At 32.9% G+C, this 22,219-nt stretch overlaps 1 protein-coding gene across 3 annotated transcripts in view; it reads left to right on the top strand.

The window, feature by feature from the left end:
- Nucleotides 1–3,606: 3,606 nt before the first annotated feature.
- Nucleotides 3,607–22,219, top strand: part of LOC138325755 (zinc finger protein GLIS3-like) — a 49,274-nt gene continuing 30,661 nt past the window's right edge. Inside the window, exon 1 of one of the 3 annotated variants that reach the window (XM_069271629.1) lies at nt 3,607–3,775. Coding sequence is in view for 1 of the 3 variants with exons in the window: in XM_069271627.1 (XP_069127728.1) it covers nt 20,086–20,120 (35 nt within the window). In the remaining 2 variants the exon portion in view is untranslated. Of the gene's footprint in view, nt 3,776–4,028; nt 4,355–19,884; nt 20,121–22,219 lie in introns of those variants that run through there. The other 2 variants (XM_069271628.1, XM_069271627.1) reach the window with 2 other exon arrangements.

The raw sequence follows: 22,219 nt of genomic DNA, 5'->3' as shown, positions 1-22,219 counted from the left end.
CTAAATGACACGTGCGCAATATCCTTGTTATCGTGTTGGAAAACTGGGAACATTATTATAAAGTGTCGGTCCTTATCATAACGTGTTAAAATCAAATGTATACATCCGTCTTGTTTAAAGATATATATATTCTTGGTGCTGGATTCATAGTAATGGAATAAAGAGCAATCGAGTTCCCTCTGTAACGACTGAATAAATCTTCTTTTTTGTTTACGGGACGCCGTCAAAATATGACGATTATGTCACGGGGACCTGTAGGGGTGCAAGGGTGTGAAAGGATTAGATTTGTGATTTTTTTTATTTTGTTTTTTTTGTTTTTTTTTTGTTTTTGTTTTTTTTGTATATAAACAGGCATCCAGTAATGTATATGATCGAGTGTTAATATAAACGAAATTAACAATCATTTCAAATTAACCCAAAATAAAATTTAGACGTTAAATGATTTGTGCAGTCATTTTTTTATATAATACGTCATGATATTGGTTTGGATGAATGAAAAATTAAGTCCCATCCAACGAATCGCCTTGCTTTTAGCGCTATCGGTTGGTTTTGGTCGTGATTTACGGGTAGTGTCGACTACGGTTCAGAGATAATGAGCTGGGCGGTCACGTGGTCTTGTGATGTCATAGTAGTCTGCGGCTACACAAGGTAATTAAGCCTAGTACTATACATCTATACAGCACATTCACGTCTACGTTAGATCTACAATTTGAGTTTTTCGAGTAAGTGGTTATTCTAGCTTTATGATGTAGATATTTTCAGTTTCAAAACATTCCATTTACATCATTTCAAACATTCAAACAAGCATATATCCAACTTTAGATTAGATAATCAGTCCAATTTGATAGCGATATCAAAATTATGTTCGGATCAGTCTGGACTGAGATTTAGATAGCATATTACATATGTATGTAAATTTCTGTGTAATATAAAAACAGTATAATGTAACCTATCTTTTTACGGGTAAAATCCCAAAATTTAGAATGAATATATCTAGAATTTATTTATTTAAAACTTCTGCCATAACAATGCAAACACGATACAGTTTTTGAGAAAAAATAGAATGTGGACGGTCGTCAGTTATGTGATACTGGAGTAATAGTACCGAACTTATACCGAAAATAATATGTATATCTATATTGTTGCTTTTGAAACTTTATCCATAACGTTTACTAAAAAGCAGAAATACATCAATGATATTTCTGATATATGTTTCTAAATTACAGTAAAAGTGTAGATTTAAATTCATTATTTCAAAATTATACTAAATCCTTTGAATAGTTAATTCATTGTCGATCCTTTTGTATATCATACCGAGATTTAATAGTATGATATATGAACATTTATCTTATAATCCAAAAAGTAACCACATATAGTGTTCAAATGAAAAATGAAATTACTTGTATACATGCATTATAAATAGATATTATATCTTGTACCTTTTCAAAAATATACTTAGTGATATTTTAGCGTGGCAATGCTGTAAGAAGCGTTGAAAATACATGCTTTGAATTTTTACTAATACCTTAGAAACTACGGGAGATTGCTATATGCCACGATTCCGTAATTACAGTACTAGACTGGAATAATTTTTAAGGTTAAATCTTTAGTTGAAACAGTTCTTAGAACCATTTTTGTTTCTGAATAAGACAACTTCCATTATTGTTTTACCTGTGTACGGCATATATATATGTAATATATATTCTTAGGTATGATCAGTGATATTTTATTTCCATTTGCTTTTACATCTTCATTTTAAAAATGGAGGTGACAATAAATAAACCTAGAGCATAGATGTACGGGGTTTCCATAATTCAAATCACAATTCAACTAATAGATGTCCTAACCTGATTGACAGTAAGACAATCGCAAATACCCGATATAGTCCACCGAATAGCAAATTGCCCGCGGCCAGGTAATTACAGGTGAGTTCGATGAATGGCGTTGTGTACAGGTAAACAACATCCTGGTCCAGGTATTACATAACCATCAAACCAAAGGCATGGCTAATTTTATATCTATATCGGAGCATCTACTCAAATACCGATTGAAAATTGAAAGCGACCGCACGGTCTGAAAAATAGTTTGGTTTGCTTAAAATCTCAATATTTAGATCTTTTATAATATCAAAAATAAACTATTTCTACCGCATGTTGAAACGTTTTACGGTATTGTAATAAATGTATCTCAATTTATTTGGTTAGCAATGTAACACATAACACAATGTTTGTAATAATCAATCATCGATGTGTACGTACGTCAATACTTCAATCAAGGATTTCTTAATTTTTTACGTAAAATTTCATTTTACAGTCACAAACTTTGTAATTCACAATGTATCAAAGATACAGACTACATGAAAATATTATCTAATTAAAGCTTATTCGTTACTGAACTCTTCGACAAAAAATACGAAAGTTTTATTTCTGTGTGGATTTTCTTTCATAATTACACGAAGATACCTGCTATTAGAGTATAAATTAGAGTATTTGAAACATCGAATTTCACTCTTTTAGTTATTTACATTCGCACTAAAATTATTGTATGATTAACTTCACTAAAAAGCCGTAATCTTAAAAAAATCGTTGATCGGCTTTTCCCGTGACCGTCGATGTAAGTGATAGCACATCAGTTATAGTACAGCTGTAAGCCACAGACTATTATGACGTCACACGGTTTAGAGCTAGAAAATATGCATAATCGGGCGGTCAGAATTTTGGACCGCGATATCGATGGTTTACATGTTATTCCGGTCGCGCGCGGCTCGGAGAGGTTTCTACACGTGCTAATAAAGTCATTTCCAGCATAAACTGAAATTACCATTTTTGACTGCACAAATCCTTTAAATAGCAATAGTTCGAGATTTGCCTTTGAAAACATTTTTACTCAAAATTGGTTCTTTATAATTCAAATATGTGCAACAGCACTACCTAAAACATGCATTATATGGCAAGCCAAGTTACTTTTTATTCCAATTTCCGGGAATTCTAATTTCCGATATCAGAAATTCAATTTCCGATATCGAGAAATCAATTTCCGATATCGGGAATTCATATTAATTTTTGATATCGGAAATTCTAATTCCGATATCAGAAATTCTAATTTAGATATCGGAAATTCTAATTCCCATATCGGAAATAAGAAAACATTCTGATATGGGTAATTCTATTTCCGATATCGGTATTTCAATTTCCGCTATCGAGAATTCAATTTCCGATATCGGAAATGAAGTATAATCTGCAATGCAAATAATGAGTAGAGAGAATTTCCGATATCGGGAATTGAATATCCGATATCGGGAATTGAATTTCCCATATCGGAAATTGCTTTCTAATTCCTGATATCGGAATTAGAATTTCCGATATCCGATATCAGAATTAGAATTTCTGATATCAAGAATTTTTGTTCTAATTCCGATATCAGAATTAGAATTTCCGATATCGGAATTGAATTTCTGATATCGAGAATTCTAATTCCGATATCCGATATCGGAAATTCAATTCCGGGAATAAAAGAATAAAAAGTAACTTGGCTTGCCATAGCATTACGCCGTAGAAGGGAGATAACCCCGGGTAAGCTACCTGTGGTAGGTGAGCTGGAAGCGGATCAATACACATATACACCAAATCGTTGTGTTTTTGTCATGCGCCATGTTCTAACTTTGGGTCCCAGATCAACTTCCGTCCATACTTACAGAAGTCTGAACACCGTATATGGCCCCGACAAGAATATAGCCACACTCAACACGCCATGTGAACGAGATAACTTAAAGCTGGTAAGGGTGAATTTGATAATATAGGGCGGACATGTACCCGGGACGAGTCGTCCAGTAGCATGTAGATTGTAGGGTAACGATGTCAACAAGCGCGAGGAGAAATGATTGTTGAACGGACACTTAGTCGTTTCCACATGTCCATCTTATAGTATCTTTTTTTATAAAATAGGTATTACTTTAATATTGTTGACATATATTGGGTCATCTGTTTTGACAGGGATGACATTTTCGAGTGGACCTAGTTTTGACATTCCTCTGTGACGATTTTTGGGTCGACGTATGAGAAGGGGCGGGGCTTAATGCGCCCACTGGGAAGTACCGTTATGCTTGATCATAGCGGCAGTCTTACCTGTATAGTGAACTATTGCTGACGACATGATCCGTAAAATATCAAAATGGTTTAGAGGAAAAAAGTGATTTGTGTTTTATACACAAACAACTGTGTCAACATGGATTTACATTAGTTTTGCTGGGATTTTGTTATTTTAAGTTTTAGTTTCAAAGTGTTTGAGATTTATCTGTGTGTGTGACACATTGTGTGTATTCATTATATTCCGGGAGGATATTGAAATTACCAAGGTTTGTATTTCACTATCAGATGTAATTTTCTCTTTACGTAAATATTTACTACTAATTATTTGGTTTTGATTTATTAACACAGTAATTATTAATTACATAATAGATACATATAGTTATACATACACTATCTAGATATTTTGTATCAATTTATAAATCATAAACAATGTACAATAATAAACAATAATATATACAATATTAAAACAGTGTATCAAGTATACAATGTTGATATCATACATAGTATCAATTATACAACAGTGATAATACATAGTATCAATTATACAATGTTGAATTGTATGGTTTTAGTAATGTGTGTGTTTTCAGGTGTTATCCAACAAATCAACTTCTGTTATTATATTTTTCATGGATTATGAATTAACACACATAGGTTATATTTATATTTGTTTTGGATAGTTAATTACTTTTCAGCTTTATACAAGATAATTATTATTACTGTGATGATAGCAATACACAAAATGATAACTATAATTACTGCGCTGTATCTGTTGATTACCCTAAAGCCTCCTTGATTCTTTAGCTGTAGGTCTCACTCAACCTGCTACTACCACAGTCTTCCCCCCCTTGCCCAAGCCCTGCCCCCATCCTCACACTAATCCCCACCCACACCCATAGCCACTCCTCCCCATCCAATTTCCTACCCTGGCCAAATTCTGCCCTGTGCCCTTCCTCATGGACATCCCCCATAATTTCATCCACCTTAGATTGCAAGCCGTGGAATGAATTATTCTATGCTACTTAATTCATCTAAATTTAACAATTGATTTAAAACTGCATTGTTTTATGAATCTATATATATAAGTATGTAAATGAATATAAATTATGAAAGATGATAATTAAAGTTAACATTGAACTAAGCCATCCTATACATCATATTAGTGGTCTCTCATCCAGCTAATAGGATTTCCTTATTTAGAATTTATGGTAAATTAATTTCTCATGTAAACATGTATATCAGAATTTATTTTTTATGTCATAATGAATCTATCTGACAAATAGTTGTTTACTGTTTCAAACAACAGCTCAAGGATTAGGAAGTAATTTGTGATGTATAATGTAAATAAGTATTCCTTCAAGTTTTGGTAAACCTTTAAAATACTGACCCTTGTGGAGCAATGTCTACTAATTAAGTTTTGGTAAAGTTTTGAATGCTTTTTAGGAGTTAATTATAATTAATTTAATTTGATGTTTCTTACTACCAGGTATTCCTTTTTACAGTTATTATTATTTAATGACATGGAAGGTATTTGTAAGGGAAACTAGATTTTAGGAATTAAGCATTGGCAAGTTGAGCTTCGACAATTGTTGTTCTTGGTGTTTTTTTTTTTTTTTTTTACATTTCTAATAATTTCCCAGGCAGATCTGTCCCACTGAACTCACTCTAGACATTAATGGGTCTTTAGCAAAGAGATGGTGATCTCTTATAATTTCCTGGACTTGAGGCTAACGTCCTGGCTCCATTGATCGGTGTGCAGTTTGAGTAAATATTCTGTGTTATACCATACCTGTATCACGGAATTTGTAAAGAAGAAATCAATGAAAAATACCGGTTACTTCAAGAGTCCGTCGTTATCAAAGAACCTGCGTAAAAATTATAACCATTCATACAGAAATTCAGGGTTGCATTGTATTGACCCAACCTTGGTTGTTAAAAGGAATTTAAAAATATCCATGTGGTTGTATACTAATTATTTTTTTATGAATTGACATAAATTAAGACCAGAAAATAACAAAATAAAAACATTGACACTTTTTATTAAGCTATTTCATTGAGTACAGTGTATGTCATAAAAATAAGATTTTTTTTTAAATAAATTTTCAAATCATTAAATCATTGAGATATTACCACTCTAGGGTTTAGAATCATGGATTTATGTTACTTTGTGTACATTTAGCTGATGTGCTTATTAAAAATAATTGTCATTAACATTTTCATATAATATCTATGGGGAAATGTTTAATACATATAATGTATATTGAAAAAAAATAGCCAACTTCAAATACATAAAATACTTATGATATTTAAGGGAAAGAAATCAGAATTTTATAGGCTTGTAGAAATTCTTTTTGAATATATTCAAAGACTATATTTGATACATAATTCAAGTTTAATTATTTTATTATTAGGTTGAAATCTAAATGCATGAAATGGATCATAGATTTTTAAAAAGAAGACAATATAATGCCTTTATATTATCATGAGTTAAATTCATGAATTAAACGTGTGGTTATCTTCCCTTCATAAATTTATGGCACCAGATAATAAAAGTTAAGATGGATTATAACAATTTTCTTTAAAGTTATTTATGTGAAATGACCTTGTAGTATATTTTCTTGAAGATGTTTGACCCATATTTGGGTAGAAACACAACAGGTAGCCCGTTATCCATATATGGTAATATAGTGTCATCAAAGGTCAGATAATACAACCTAGAAAATCACAGCCAAGTAGTGTCATGATATGACTAGCTCATGTTTACACAAAACTTTAAAAGTTTAGAAAACAGCCCTGAAATTGAAACAAGTTTTATACAAGATGGATTCTGACTGTAAGTGAATATGATATAAATGCCAGTCGTATGCAAGCTCACACGCTGGTGCAGGACTGCATAAGTTATTCATTTAGAGCATTAGCCCCTATACCTAATCAAACACCTGGTACCTAAAGCTGTCCAAAGGTATACATGATGCACTTCATGTGGTATATACCTTATAAAGAATACAACAGGTTTTATTCACTTACCTCTCCAAACCAAAGTCAGCTTGTGTCATTTAGCCTGCAGTATGGATAAAAAGGCTACAATTGAATGACCTTGAAGTCTATTCAAGGTCATAGGGTAAAATATTTGAATTTTTGGAACAATATCTTTCTGGAAAACTCTTTAAGCTGATCAAAAAGCTATATTTTGTAGTGTGTTGGGTAAAGGGCTACCAAGTTTCTTCCAACGATTCTTGGTTTTTCAAAAGGACAATTACCTTGACCTTTGTTCATGATCACATGTGAAATATGCTAAAATGTCCTCTTTAACCAAGTTCTCTTTAAGATCAAGAGAAGTGATGGTCAGCTTATAGCAATATTTGAGCAAATATGATAAAATCCTAAATCATTTTCTTATCTATATAGGCCTGATAATTGGATTATAGCATGCTTGAGCAAAGGGCTATCAATTTTGTTCAAATACATGACCTTGAATAAACATTAAGGTCACAAGAGTCAAATGCCAAGCAGGGGAAATACATGTACAGCCAAGAAAAGAGATTGATTCTGTAGAAAGAATGAAGTCTCAAAATCAAATCCATGTTGCTTAAAACAATATTTAAATGTACAATGAGTCGTGGATATTATAGGTATCCTTTTCTGCTTTTGTAAATGAATACAAAAATGTGTGCAATATAAAGTAAATATCAGGGGTCAGATATGTCAACCCAGCTTGCTGAATTATGCAAGAAAAACAATGCAGTGGAATTCGAATTTCAAAATACAATAGGCTACTGTTATAACAATCTGGCTACAGCAACCATTGGCTATAAAACATTGTCATAAACATGTACATGGATACTTGGGCTTAAATTTTAGTTTTGTTTATTATTTGCAAAACTTTTATTTATAAATTAACAGATTGAGTAATTTAAGAGGTATCCACGTTTGATGGTGGTGGAAATCCAGAGTACCATGAGAAAAACCACCATCTCATTATATGTTTGTTAAATCTGGCCTGTGAAGTGTCAGGGATATTTTATGTTTTTGTTGCTAAACAATAGTTATTTACAGGTTGTAAACAGGAAGTTTCTAACTTGACAGTTATCATTACATGTATTTTTTCACAGGGACCTGGCACGAAAATTTTTAACCAATAGTATATATATATATATATTATAGTATCAAGGGTATGAACTCGGCGGTCGAGAAAAACGGACCTATTTTTTAAAAACCGTGATTATTTTAATAAATGGGTTCTATACAACATTGACGGATATCTTACCTTAAAGAGAAATAATTTATCTTTCCATTAAGTGCTTGATGAACAAAATTGGCCACGTATTGACGAAGTTATGGCTTGATGAATCGGGAAATTTACGACAAATATGCTAGGTAGACATTTCCCTGTCCGGTCAAAATGTCGTTTCGGCTCTAATGGGTACCTCAAAAACCAAGCCAAAATCACAAAATCTACGCTTGTGGTGGTAAACAGTACCCATAACTGTGTTCATCCACAATCTCCTTTGGAGGTGTCATGACCTGTACTTTGTAGAAACTCCATTTAAACATCGTGTAGCTCACTTACTTTAACCGTAACCGCCATGTTCATTTTTCTCTCGGAACGCTTCTCGACTTTACATATCGTGACTACATTATGCAAATTATGTAGTTTTGTGCTTGGGAGTAAACTCGAGAAGCGTTCCGAAAAACAAATGAACATGGCGGTGACGGTTAAAGTAAGAGAGCTACACGATGTTTAAATGGAGTTTCTACAAAGTACGGGTCATGACACCTCCAAAGGAGATTGTGGATGAACACACTTATGGGTACTGTTTACCACCACAAGCGTAGATTTTGTGATTTTGGCTTGGTTTTTGAGGTACCCATTAGAGCCGAAACGACATTTCGACCGGACAGGGAAATGTCTACCTAGCATATTTGTCGTAAATTTCCCGATTCATCAAGCCATAACTTCGTCAATACGTGGCCAATTTTGTTCATCAAGCACTCAATGGAAACATAAATCATTTCTCTTTAAGGTAAGATATCTATCAATGTTGTATAAAACCCATTTATTAAAATAATCACGGTTTTAAAAAAATAGGTCCGTTTTTCTCGACCGCCGAGTTCATACCCTTGATACTATAATATATATATATGGTATACTGTTAGTTAAAAAAAATCGTGCCAGGTCCCTGTGTATTTTTTATTGTAAAAATATATATATAAGTCCAAATTTCTGTCCCGAATCAATAGGCCTATGGACCATGGTAAATATCATATATAATATTACAATAATTATATGTTAATGTCATGAAACTGGAGAATTGAAAGTTTAAAATGTTGTTTGTCTCTTTTAGACAGATAAAAGTAAAAAAAAATAATCATGAAAATTAAATTTATTACAATATAGTTCAGTCAATAAAATTTCCCTGTACATTGTTTCCATGTCATTGCTTGTATTTTGTTTTTCGTTCTTGAAGTTGAGTCCATGTAATAGGTAATTTTAATATATAGAAGGCAGTTTATTGCCGATTAAACCCTGAACAACACCAGCATTGTCTCCAAAGCGATTTGATTGACAGGTCTTTAATACCGCTATTGTATCCCTGTTCTGATGTGATCGGAAATGTGCATGCGAGCGAACCATGAAAACCCTTTATCTAGAAATACTGAATCACCAAGCTGCACTCCATGTTTGAAATCAGAGAACGTTCAGAAACAAAGCGGATTGTAAAATTTAAGGATATTCGGGAGTATATTTATTTTGTCGTGTCTTTTGTAAAGTGAAGAATATATATATACATATCAGATAGTACATAAGCAGTAAAATCGCAGAAAAAAATTATGTCTATGGTAGACATTGAACTAGCGTGTGATCGCCCAATAGCCGAGCATTTTGTTATTAGTCTGAGAATCAATACTTGTATATGTCGAATCTTATCAGGCCGTGCCTCGTGTGTTTGAGAAGGGATAAAAATTCTCCAAATACATCTCAGTCAGTTGATAGCCCCTTGTTCCTATATACCATCATCCCTCTTATTTATAGCAAGTTGTAATTTATGGCAGGAAAACATCTACATAACTATATACAGGTAGAAAACTTTTACACCTGTAATTACACAGGTAATAACCTCAAACAATCAGCTCTTTGACCTTTACCAGTATTTACAAACACTTCCCCTTCCAGGTAAAACCTTTGATCTTATAATCCTTTATGGCTTTTATTGGATTTTATCATTTTTTTTTGTGTGAAATCGCTTTCCATCTGAAAAAAGTCAAAGTTTATGAATATAAAAAAGTAATAAATGTACCGTTAATCTTAAGTTATCTAATACATATACCCCTGTTTCGGAATGAATCAAGCAAATTTATAATGTCACAAAAAATAAACTTTGTTTCAAATTCTCTATATAAATCTAAAATACTTTTTATTGCAATATTAAGATAATGGAATTCAGAAAGGAAATATGTTTGATAATATTGGGGTCATTTTCTATCAAATTTTTATCTTTGTTTACTTGTTAAAAGTACAAAGCAAGGTTTTGAGTTAATCGTGCACTGTGGCCTTAACAGGATATGTGTCACTGCGAAGTTGAACTTTGTACTGACATAGATTCACAACAGGATGTGCATTTTGCAGAAGTATTAGTTTCAAGTTTATATATAATTATAGAATAATTGTTTTAATTGGATAGATGTCAAATTCAATTTGAAAGTGCACATAAGTTTAGAATCATTGAAACCAGCAAGACACTAACAATCAATCAGTTTCAAGATAACAACACATTTTAATTCCAATTAAAAGTTCTTTATATATAATTGTTATGTAATTCTGATGCATGGCCGAGTAAAAATCCTATTTTAGAAAATTTCATGCCTTAATTTCACATACCCGATAGACAATTTGTTACCAGAGTATTTTGTAATATGCTGCCAGATTCTGATGAGAAAACTTTATAAACACAAAAACTTTTAAATACACAGTCAAACTGCAGTATGAACATTTATTTCATTGACATGACTTTGCTAAATTTGTGGAAAAAACACTATATTTTAGTTTGTAACATTCTGGATTTTGTTGTAAAATGTCTGAGTAGATAATTTGTTCTAAATATCCTAACCATTAAGGCTTTTTAAGGTGGAGACACCCGTCTAATAAAAGCCCTTATCAAACTACGGAGATTTAAAGGACTGACATTTCGTCACACATTTATTTTATTTCTCTTCCAATTTACTACTTCAGTGCTTTTGCTAATTGAGCCTGGTTCTCTACCTACCCTCTCTGGGTCACATACATTGAGGGACAGGTCTATATATTTCATAGTCTTTTTATGACAGCTTTATACTGTTACAAAGTGATACTATGACAATTTTCAGTCATTAAAATTGTCCCAAAAGCCTTTTGTTAACTTTAAAAAAAATCCTTCCCCAATAAATGAATTTGTAAAAAGCATATTTTTTGTGATACTTTAAAATCCTGAAACTGTGTTAATCCCAAGGCCCAGGATTTTTGATAAGGATTGGTTTGGTAAAACATCAGAGCTAGGGTAAGGATGTTCCTGGTTAAGGAGGTGGAACAAACCTGGATTACCAGGAGAAAAAACATCAACAAGTGGTCAGTGCTTGCCAACTGCCTCACAAAGGATTCGAACTCCGACCCAGAGGTGGAGGGCTTGGGGTAATATTTTGGGGCATCTTAACCACTCGGCCACCGCTGCCCCAAATTCATTTATTTACATCATGATTTCTTACTGTGGTGTAAATGGCTACAGTTGAGTAACCGATCTATTAAAATGGGAGACATTTTATGAGTGTAGAGAGGTCAGGTCATATATAAAGAAGAAAAGTATTCGAGAGTATGTTTCGAGAAAATCAGTGAAGTTGCTTGATTTGGAATGTAGGAGAGAAAATCTGTTGTTTGATTTGTTTTCAGAGAGATTATGGCTTGTGTTTCTTATATATGTGTATTGGCCAAGTTTTGGGTGAGTATTGTTTTCACAAGATATTTCCTGCCAACCTTTGGGGACAATAAGGTGTCATGTCTGTGACCTTCCCTACCAATCTCTATATAGTGGACAGGCAAGTACAGTAGATATCAATACAAGGGATTATATATATAGGTGTATGCTGGGGCGAGGATTAAACTTCAGATCAATCTTGTCCGTACATTAAACACTGTTTTATCAAAGTGAAAGCTGGACATTTAAATTTTGGTTGACCTTGGCTTGTCCTTAAACTAAACATTGTCCAATCATGTCCTGGTCATTTTTAAGTGATAGCGAGGACAGCTTAGTAATAGGTGACCATTCATTGCAAAGACATTTTAATGTATTGTGTATTATAGATAACTATATGTATAGCAATGTCAATTGTACTGATCAGGTATTTCACTATTACCTATTATATAGGTCAGTTAATAATAGGTATAGGTAGTAATGATATTATAATATTACTACATAACGGTGGGCAGTGTAGTGGTTAAGGTGTTGTACATTTAGACAGCGGTAGTTGAGTGGTCAATGTGACTGTGCTACTATTTCCCTTGCCCATTATAAATATATCTTAATTGCTTACTGGTTAATGTGACTGAAGTTATGCCTCTAGAACGCTATCTAATCATCCTTTTATCAGTAGGCCACAGTGGCTGGATGGGTAGATGTGTGTTTTTCTATCAGTAGGTATCAAACTTATGTTGTAGTGGTCTACTGGGTAAGGTGTTCGACATTCTACCAGCTTGTGTTGCTGCTGCTGAGTAGTTAAAGTGTCTGATATTCTGCTGACCATAAACACTCTGTGTCATGGCTTTAGTAGTTCAGGGTTCAGGGTATATAGTTCACCTGCTATGAGTTTCGAGATTTTTTTTTATGTGAAAGCTGCCAAAACATAGTTTACTTAGTGTTCACAATATTACATAATGCTTTGTTTGTTTTCTTTGAATGCACTATTTGAAAAACAATCATTCCTTTAAAAAAATCTTTGCATGCAGTAAAAATATAAATCAATAACATTTAAAACTTTATATATAGACTGGTATGAGCTGAATATGATTATATAGAACTCCTGGAGTTGTAACATGCTGTTTTATGTCGCTGAGTAATGTCGCAGATATGCTGATGTATTCATAACCACAAACAAAAAGGTCAAGGTCACTTGCATATGACCTTGACTGACCCTTCAGGTAGTTAGATTATGTCATTGTGTATCTTTGGAATAGTTTTTATATCTTAGTCATCAAAATGTTTTCTTACAGATCCCTTTCTTCCAGATGCACGTTTGCTCCCCAGTTTACAAATAATAACTATTTTTTTATAATACCAATATTGCAATGGCCATGCAATTTGGTGAGAATTAATAGACAAAAAATCTGCTTTATATAATATCTGTCCTTAAATGTGACCTTGGGCTTGATATTATAGCTGTTTACTTGTCCTCCCTAACTAGACATTTGAATAGTTCTTATTCCAAGGAGGTAACAATTCATTACAGAGGGATGGAGGAGTTAATGGGATATAAGATGATATTATCCGCATTCATCTTCTTGATGACTTCAGGAGTATTTCTTTTAATTATCAACCATTTCCCTCAAGATCTCTAAATGGATATTTCTGATTTTGACCTTGATGGAGATTGGTGACCTTGGTGTGTTAGCTTCCATTTTAGTGTTTGTCACTGTGGCCATTATTGTAGTTCTGAAGACATAAAAACCGCCCGATTTACATATTTATAATTGTTTGACCATCATCTTTAGTTTAGACCCTATAACACTGTAAGAATATTACTCAGAGTTCATGCAAAGATATACAGTCTGGGTAAGCCGGGACCCTGATGTTTACACAGGAGAGGTGATTGCAGATAAAAAGTCAATATTGATTTTGGCCAAATGTCCCTTGTATGTATACCTGTTAGACAGCTCCCTCTGTCACGACACCTGTACGCATTGTGCTGAGTTTGTATGAACCTCGTAGAAAACTCAACCGTGCACATTTGCTTTTGATAGTCTAAATTTCCCAAATTTGTTTTCACTCTTTCATGTTTTGACGGTTTCACTATAATGTTACATGAATTTAAATGGCTGTTCTGGCAACGGTGTTTTAATTATAAATAACCTTTGATGATCAGCTCTATGTAATTGAAGAAGTTGCAAGTCACGATGTTAATATAGGAGAAAAATTGATAGAATGTTTATTTTGTCACAAGCAAATTTGTTTGGAGAGAGTTTTAATGGAATGCTTGTTGTGACATCCTGTTCGTAGGAAGCTAACATAAGAATATTATTCAGGCAGCGCAATATTGAATGTTTTTCACTACAACTGGGATTTGTAGAATATCTCATAAACTCAATGGTTTATTACAAAACAGATTGAGTATGTCACCCGCAATTTGGAGCCGCGCGGATGAATTTCATAATGGTCCAAATCAGAAACTTTTTTGTTTTCAGTACCGAACGTACGTTCGATGAACATGTACATGTATCAAAATAGGTTTGAACACATATACATGTACGTGTGTAAATACAAATGTAGAAAAGCTACATTGTTTATGTTACTACCGTACCTCCCGTGCGTATAATAAATAAACAATGTTGTACAATGTACAGTTTTGCACATTCCGATGACGTCGCAATGTTTACATGTTGTGTGTCGGTGAGTCTGTGTTGTTCCAAATGCCTGTCGGACCCAAACGATATAATTAAATTTTAGTCTTATAAATACCATAAACACTATTAAGTGTTAATTTTGAGCTATGAAAATAATAGTTAAGACTGTAAATATAAGGATTAAAGTCTCTTTCTGGTGGTTCTATCGAAGGATAAAGTTGAGTAGGGTATCGATATTTGTTTCATGGATCGCGAAACAAATATTGATACCCTACTCAACTTTATCCTTTGACAGAACCACCAGAAAGAGACTTTAATCCTTAAAAAAGACAACATATATTGGTAATATCATATAATGAAATATCATGTATGTGCAAGTACATTTATATAAATGTTGAGTATAGATGTTGAATGTAAAACGTTTGCTTCCATTCCAAAATGGGAATTCTGGTGATGTTGTCATGAATTATTTTGTTTGTCTATGGAGGTTCTTTTATTCCCCTTTTGGGGCCCCTTTCCTCTGTCCATAAAAAAACACATTCTAATATGATCGAAATTTATCAAGATCATGCTTTGGATCTTTCTGTCATAATTTAGTTTTTTGAATGATTTTAACTATTATTGGCCTATCTAAGTGAATTGTTCGACAGTTGGTTTATATTTTTCACAAGGGTGCACTCTGGGTGCCGGCCTCGCCTGGTGAAACAGACGTCCTAACCATGTTATAATTATTACATTTTTGAAGTTACCTAAATGATCATTGGATCATGGACACAAAATTATCAACAGGTATTAAAGATTAATTAATTTGATAATATAAGGTACTCTATAGAATTGTATTGTTTGTAAGAGTTCAGGTGACTTGGATTGTAGAAACAATAGAGAGGGTCAATGGTAACATTTCGTGACGTCATTTGAAGGTAGAACCAGGGCAGGTTTCAGTGGGAGTTTTTACCTGTTGTAGGGTGTAATTTGTGAACATGGATAATAGATTTCTTATGTACACCATTCTCAAAACATCAAAGTATAATGCTCCGAACTAAACCTATATACTTGTTGGTATTTTTAACTTCAAGTGCAGTGCCAACTATTTCTGAAAAATGTTCAAGCGCAATATTTACCGAATTAAGATCATGGCTTTTATAAATGACATGACGTTTCTGTTGCTGGTCTTAGATAATGACCTATAAGAATATGACAATTTTTCATAGTTTTAAATTCATGAGTCTATTGCACTTCCGTTACACATTCGTTTGTATATAAAAGGATTTGTGTAAAAATCTAAATATGTTTACAATGACTTATAGATATTATGTGTGAAGATATTCACCATTAAGATCAATTTATGAAAGGATCTCTTTCACACCTCTAGTCTGAAGTACCTGAAAGCTGTTCGTGAACACACACCAGTTACTGGCGACACTGAATGATAAAAACAGTTATGACCCAACTGTGACTGGAAATTACAAACATTAAAAAGAAATTGGAAATGTACCTCAATACCTGGCATATTACACTAGCAATTTACAAAACATTTAAAGAAGAAGATTATTTAGATTTAAAAGAGACATTTAAATTGAGTGTTTAAGGTCACGGTCGCTGTACGATCCAAAGCCAGGTTTTCTTTAATAGGATGAATATTTGTATTAGGGTTCTCTCACCTGTTATTGGAATAAGATAAAATATTACATGCTATTCTTGAAAGTCACTGGTCCTTGTGAACTTCATTTTCATTTAATTATTTTAACCCTTCAAAATTTAGATGAAAATTATGTTTAATGAAAACTGAATTGACAAGACTGATTTCACCTGTTTGGGCTCCAGATTTTCAGTTTTTAAGCTATTAGCACAGAAAGAATATGTATGGAATACATTAAGATAACCATTTATCTTCTTGCAAATGAAAAATGTATGTTAATAAATGAATGTTTCAAAAGTACCAAGGACCAATGTAATCTATGGCCTCAAATTGTCTGAGGAATCGGCCCACTTTTCTGTATTGGCACCTTGTCCGGAAAAAACCGCACCTTTAATTAACTACCTGATCAACATTCAGGTAACATATAAAGGTATTGAATATTTTGTATGCTTTAGTAGTGATCTTATTTTAACACTTCCGATCTCAATGGCTGAAATATATGCCTTCAAATCTTCTCCAATATTACTTGTGATTGACTTGTTGGAAACTATTGAATACAATATCTTTAGTAAACCTGTTGATAATTTGCCATGCAGCAAAATGTAGATCATTGAAAATGAGAAAATTTACAAAATGAAATTAGGGAGAAAACAAGTATTACTGAGAATTGTTATCTTATCATAAAAATATTTTGATATTGTATTACTTGCTGTAGAGTATAGATTGCTGGACTCCAAATGGAAGTGCTAAGGAAGTGTATATTCTTCAGTCAGAATAACTAAACATTATAGAAACTTTAATAAAATGAAATATTGTTATTTTGTATGACTATAGTTGTTCGAGTGGCTAGAATCCAAAACTCTGACCCTGAGACGGTGTTCAAGCAGACTAATATAGCCACACCTGGTAGGCCACTGCTGTAATACAGTCTATATATCCTGTACAATAGTGACTGCAGTATCAAAAATTAACAGCTACTTGAAGCAGGATGACCCTTAAAACACATTTACTTACATATTCAATATGATCAGCTAGAGATCGGAGCTATTCCAATGCAATTTGTCAGAAGTTGGCGATTTATCGACCAGGGGTATATATAGAAGATCATTCTACATAGTTTGAGATCCAGGCAGTCAGAGTGGCTCCCAAGTATTTCTTACAACTATTGCGAGCTTGGAAGGCGTGGTAGTGGACCAAATTTATATATAAAAATGGACAAGAAAAATAAAAAATAGTGTCAACCTGTATCTTATAAATGAGTTTTGAAATCATTGGTAGATAATTTTTGTTTTGGTAAGTCATTGATCATTGCTATCGGAAAACTTGTATGATTTTATAAACATGATTGGAAATCTAAGGGCCAAGGCTAAATGCTGCGATGTATGAAATGATAGTATTCATAGACTTGACTGTTATAATCTATAATAGCAGATGTAGCCTTGTGAAAGGATATCTCCAAGTTGAACGAGTACAACATTTTTGTGGCCATTTCTACTGGTACAAAACTTGACGTCATTTCAAGCCCTTGTCATAAACATGATTTCTAAACACAAGATTGTTGGCCGAGATTGTTATTTAAACACACGATTTGTTAGCTGATGTTTAGTATAATATTAAAGAGAAAGTTATAATTACATTTGAACAAACGTACAGAACGGTGGTTAAGATTTAAATGTTTGTCCTATGTAAATATAAACTGATGTCATACGCTATATCCCTTCCTTATAGTCCAAACTGGCAAAACACCGGATAGGTTTATGGGGATTTCCTTAAGGTGACGTCTCGTGGTTTTGCCTTACTGAGAAACGGCTTTAGGATATTGATTAGTGTTTATCTTTACTTTTTCATTGAAATATTTCTGGTGAACAATCATTGAAGATCTGTGAACAAATGTTCCAGAAATAGCCCACAAGGAGTAAAAACATGAAAAACACAAAAAAATCACTTTGAGACATAATATTTGAATAATGAATTTCTATCTGACCAAGAACATGCATTACAAATATATTTGATTGGTTTGATGATTTGAGCAAAGCACTATTTGGGGAATATGCCACCATATACATGTATCACATTTACGAATATTGTCAATCAACAGTTTTTTGTTATTCAGGTAAAAACATCACAATTTCAGTTCTACACAAGTCCAACTGTATAGCTGCCATGATCTACTGCAGTCGATTCATTGCATGCTTTGAGTAGTTACTTCAACACATTGGAAAATTCTCATAAAATCACACTTTTTATCGGAATCAATTTCCTCCTGCATCAAATCCGTTTAGCATTCGACTCTTCTGCATCATTGAAATGTTTGCAATCGCTGTAAATTAGTAAATGAAAGTAGGTGATAGCTTGTGTCATGTTTAATAGCATCTTGGCATGTCAGGTATAACCCTTTTAAACTTTTGTCAAATATCCTGAAATCTTAATTTCATTCAGTTAATTAGTTTCTTTCTAATAATGAATAATGTAGGACTGGGTAAGCTGTAGAAAACTATAGTAGGAGTGGTAAAATGCATGGCTAGACTGGGGTTTGAACTTGGGCCCTCCAGATACTAGCCAGATGCTCTACCAATTCGGCAACGAATACAAAACAAGGCCAGTAACTCATTAGTCTTTATATGGTGGTGAAGCTAAATTATAATTTTTTGTTTTTGAAAGCAATTCTTGAATTTTCTTGCCTGCAAATGTGAATGCGATTTGAGCAACTTCACTCAAACTTATTGAACTGGGTGTAAATCATTCATGTACAGATGATAACTACTAATGGCTACGTTCAAGGAAGACTAACATATTGTATGGATGAATGGGCAGTGAATGTTGAGTGCATTTGGGTGAGTTTCAATCATGTATTATGAGTGGGTGAATTTTACAAACTACTTGGTTGAGTCGTCATGTTGTATTTGGACATTAGAGCTAGTGGTAATGAGTTACATCAGTCTGAGTCAATAGCCTAGACATATACAACATCTGATGGTTATCAACAGATCAACAGATTTTACGGACGTGAGTTTATCGGTGAGATCATTATGATAACATGTTCCTGTTTTTCTGGTTGTTTGGGTTTTTCATTGAATTATGAATATCTTACAATATCTTAATATCACAAGATGAAGTGTGCCATTCTTATCAAAAGTACAGACAATTATCGTGCTTAGTTATAATGAAAACTTGTGCCAACTGCATGCCAGGGCTTTTGACTGGAATAAAATTATATTTCAATCTAATATTGCGATGAGAATCTCTTGTAATGGTGACATATCGGTTTTGGGTCAAATCTAGTCTTATGTTTGTTATTTGTAGTCGAGATATGAGCGCTCAACCGTGACAGTTATATGACAATTGTCTTATCTGCCCTGTACATGTCAGTAGGTATAAAGAGGGTGAGACAAATGATTTATATGGGTCAAATTGGCCAAAAACAATTTTTGTATTGACGGGTCACATGACTGCTCTTATCTTGATATTATTGCCAAGATTTAGGTGTTATGAGAAGTTCTTTGTCAATTTGATTAAAAACAAAGCCGATGGGTGTTATTCCACTGGCTTTGGTTTCCTAAGGAGCCACAAGGGCTCACGAGGCCTTAGTTGTACGTGTGTCTTACAAAGGGGAGCAAGTATACAGATTGTCCGTGATAAACATGGTTATTCTGGATACTAGGAAAGTTTCCCTGCTTTAACAACTAAAGTGACTGTGTTTTAAATGGAGTATTTCTCAGGAACATGAAATATAAGTGTGTTGGAATTCCTAATTTAAATGTGTCTGTTGGATTAAAATGGATGATCCGTGTTCCAGTACAGAAAGCATTGTGTGAGTAGCGGAGATGAATGGATTTAAAGGACAGATTATGGAGATTTCATTAATTCTGATACACACTCCTTCTACAATATACTTGTCTTATCTGTAGTTCTGAAGTTATTGAACAATTCTTTATGAAATCAAAACTTATATTACTTTAATTTCAATGCAAAATGCAATTGATATACTTGGGAAGTTCTTTCTGTGACAAAAACTTTTCATATCTTTCTTCATTTAAATGTTTTACATCATTACTTTCTTAAAGAGTGATAAATCTAAAACAAATAATTCCATTGTGTCAATAATACAATATTAAATACTACCTTATTGTATTTTGTCAGTGTTCACAACAAGTGGTTTAGGTATACTTCGCTTGTCAGCAGAGTTTGATATTCTGAAGGTTTAAATTACTCTTAATTTGAAAACCAATTACCTGATTAATATTTAGAGTTTATCAAAGTTTAATTTGTCAAGTTTTGTCAGTTGTTGATTTACAGTTTTACTCAGCTTCAAGATAAGGTTAATGTCTCTTAAATAAAAGTGCTTTGATTATCTCCCCTTAATTCATAGTCTTTTAAGTTATTTTTTCAATTTGTGTTTGGTAAATCAAGGGAACTCTTTACTTATACTTCAAAGAAGACTACAGTATTTTTAAAGTTTTTTAGAGGGAGCAAGTTTTTCTATGAAAAATATTTTCCGAAGTTGATGAAACTAGCTAATTTGTTCTGCTGTTAGAATATGTTTCTATCTAGTCCTGCTCAGTAATTTATAAATTTTTTCATGATTGAAATTTGAAATAATTAAAAAAAGGAAATGAAATAGAGTTAACAGTTTATTATAAATTAAAATTTTATTTTTAAGATATCACTTTTTGGACAGAGTTATGGCCCTTTAAACTGGAAGGAATTCTCAAGCGACACAGATTCAGTATAACTATATATGTATTTGTTAGCCCGTATGGGTGTGTACTGTATATACTTGTTGATCTGGCCTTTCCTCACACATGGTTGGGTTTTTATTGGAATCATATACATTAAATCTAAAATAAAAAATCTATTTTCACCTCGGTCCACATTTCCATGACGGGCGCTATACATCATTGATATGTATGACGTAAATGGTTTGGTTGAATGTTATACTGTATGAAATTTCAATGGGAACTTCGAGTTCTGACTTGGCAGATTTAAAAGCTGGATTAGATAGATAACCAGATTACAGTGATTAATAATGCCATACGACCAAAGAGATATATAACATCATTTTAGTTTTCATTAACACAGAAACCATCACCATTATGGCAGGTGTCCTTTGCATGCAATATTTATGAATGAAAGAAGTCTTCATTCTTATCTCATTTCCAATAAAATAATTTCAAATGTATTTCTGTGAGATGATAAGAAAATCCATTGAGGCGAAAAAGAAAAAAATAAATAAATATACATGTACATAAAATGAAATTATAAACATTTTTTTAAGTGACTGAATTATAAAAAAAAATGAGTAGAACCATTTCATTTGATATTTTCAATTTCATTAAGCTTATTTGTGAAAAAAAAAAATGAAAAAGGTGAATAAGGAACTAGTATGTAAAAATAATTGGGTTAAAGTTTACTTTCGTATGTAGAAAACCTGGTTAAAATTTATTTTTGGGTGTAGAAAACCTGGTTAAAGTTTACTTTCTGGTGTGGAAACCTGATTAAAGTTAACAAGTGGATGTAGAAAACCTTGTTAAAATTTACTTTCAAGGAAGCTCTGGTCAGAGTTTACTTTCAGTTTTAGAAAACCTAGTTTAAATTTACAATCCATTAATACCTTGTTAAAGTCTACTTCCATTGTTAAAAACCTGGTGAAAGTTTAATTTTGAGTTAAACCTGTTTAATGACCCAGGTTAAATGTAAAAGGGTTAATATTCAGCTATAGGAATCTTGTATCATTGTAACAACTCGAGTAGATTTGACCTAAGTACTCACTATACAAGATGACATAGAAGTATTTTGTTGGTGTTGTTCGTACCCTGTCTGCTATTGGCAAAGTAATTGTCTTGTACCAAAAAAACGGAACTCTATTGTTACGAGTAGACACGAAGTCCTTCCATGGTAATTATATCTGGG

Source organism: Argopecten irradians, chromosome 6 (genome assembly GCF_041381155.1).
Source record: "Argopecten irradians isolate NY chromosome 6, Ai_NY, whole genome shotgun sequence".
Taxonomy (NCBI): Eukaryota; Metazoa; Mollusca; class Bivalvia; order Pectinida; family Pectinidae; genus Argopecten; species Argopecten irradians.
The sequence above is the reverse complement of the archived record's forward strand: the minus strand, read 5'-3'. Positions and strand labels throughout refer to the sequence as shown.